Genomic DNA, 1,789 nt, shown 5'->3' on the forward strand with positions numbered 1-1,789 from the left:
ACTTCTGAGTCAGCAGCAAGAGGCGATTAAGCACAATAAGTCCCTTATGGATGCTAATCACAAGTTAGCATCCGTTCTCAACCAGCTAAACATTACTGGATGCTTTGAGAACATTGAAATGGACATTAATGAGTTAAAGAAGGAAATACAATCTTCTACTCAATATCAAAGCAATATGGGCAAAAAACTCCTGATGTTGATGAGCTAAAAATCACATCACGTCACTGATCGATTCGTCATTGCAGTCGACGAAGGAAAATATGGCCGACTATGCAAAAACACTGTCAACCGACTTCACCAAAGAATTGAACCGAATATGTAATGAATTCGATAAAGTGAGTTCGCTAACAATTGGAATGGCCAACCATTGCGAGGAACACAATTCAAGCCAGAGTGAATCTACCTCAACCGACGCCATCATGAATGAATTGAAGTTGCTATCCAGCACAGTCAACGCTCTGAAAAGTGACTTGACTCCTACGGTATCAACTCCAAATTTAATGGACGAACTGAGTTCAGAGACAGTGATACACCCGGAGCTGACTCGCAATGATCTAGATGAAGCTTCAGCTGAAAACGACACAGCAACCTGGCGTGTAATGGGGCCAAACAAAGTGTTGTGCTCTGAGTCTGAATACGTAGAACTCAAAAGAGCACAGGAGCAAAAAGCGATGTGGCGTAAAAATAAGAATAGCAACAATACAAACAATAACAAATACAAAAACAAAAACAACAATAATTTCAACAACCAAAACAAAAATAGCAACTTCAATATCAACAGAAGATACAACAACAATAATTTCAACAACAAAAACAATAATACCAGCAACAATAACTTCATCAACAAAAGACACAACAACAACGACATAAGCAGAAAAATGGTCAACAGAAGCAGAAACAACAATTTCAATGGAAACAGCGACAATAATCACAACCATAATCGCATGAACCACAATGATCGGAACAGCTTTATGAACCGGAATAAATGCGGAAATAATAGCAACAAGAATGTCAACCATAACGCGCACAACCATAATCACAATCGTAATGGATTTCTCCCCCCGGATAAGGATTTGCTTACAGCAGCAAAAGCCATGTTTTCGGGACCAGTTAAAAACCGCGGCATAAATTTTCAACGAGGAGAAACACTGAACTGAACAGAATGTGACCAACAAATAGTACTTCCGATCAACTTAACGCACTCATTGGAGGAAGTCGTAGAAAATTGTAATGGTATTGACGAACTACCAAAAACTTCATCAAACGCACAGGCAACAGAACTACTTGTATACTGTCAGAACTTCAATCGTATGAAAAGTGCTATCAAAATGAACGAAATACATAAACAAATTTTGAGTTCCTCTTTCTCGGTTATTTTAGGAACTGAAACAAGTTGGTCAGAAAGCGTTAAAAGCGAGGAAGTTTTTGGTAGTGATTATAATTTTTTAGAGATGACCGAGATCTCGTCTTAGCGCAAAGAATGTCTGGCGGAGGTGTTCTCATCGCAATTTCCTCAAAACATAATTCGGAGCTCATTGATTCTACCAAATTTAATGAATTTGAGCATGTGTGGGTAAAAACGCATATTGATGGTGAAACTCATATTTTTGCAACAGTGTACTTTCCTCCAGATCAAGCTTGTAAATCCTCATATGAAAAGTTCTTCCATAATGCCGATGAAATTATTTCCCATTTTCCTCCTGAATTCAAAGTTCACATTTACGGCGATTTCAACCAACGTAATGCAGACTTCATTCCAGATTCTGAGAATGAAAGTATTTTGCTGCCA

General features: G+C 38.3%; 1 protein-coding gene across 1 annotated transcript; it reads left to right on the forward strand.

The window, feature by feature from the left end:
* The first annotated feature begins 260 nt into the window (after positions 1-260).
* Positions 261-1,157, forward strand: LOC134222275 (ras-related protein RabX-like). Its single transcript, XM_062701419.1, has 2 exons — positions 261-592; positions 764-1,157. The coding sequence occupies exons 1-2, from the start codon at positions 261-263 to the stop codon at positions 1,155-1,157; spliced, it is 726 nt and encodes a 241-aa protein (XP_062557403.1).
* The last annotated feature ends 632 nt before the right edge of the window (positions 1,158-1,789 follow it).

Source organism: Armigeres subalbatus, chromosome 3, assembly GCF_024139115.2.
Source record: "Armigeres subalbatus isolate Guangzhou_Male chromosome 3, GZ_Asu_2, whole genome shotgun sequence".
Classification (NCBI taxonomy): Eukaryota; Metazoa; Arthropoda; class Insecta; order Diptera; family Culicidae; genus Armigeres; species Armigeres subalbatus.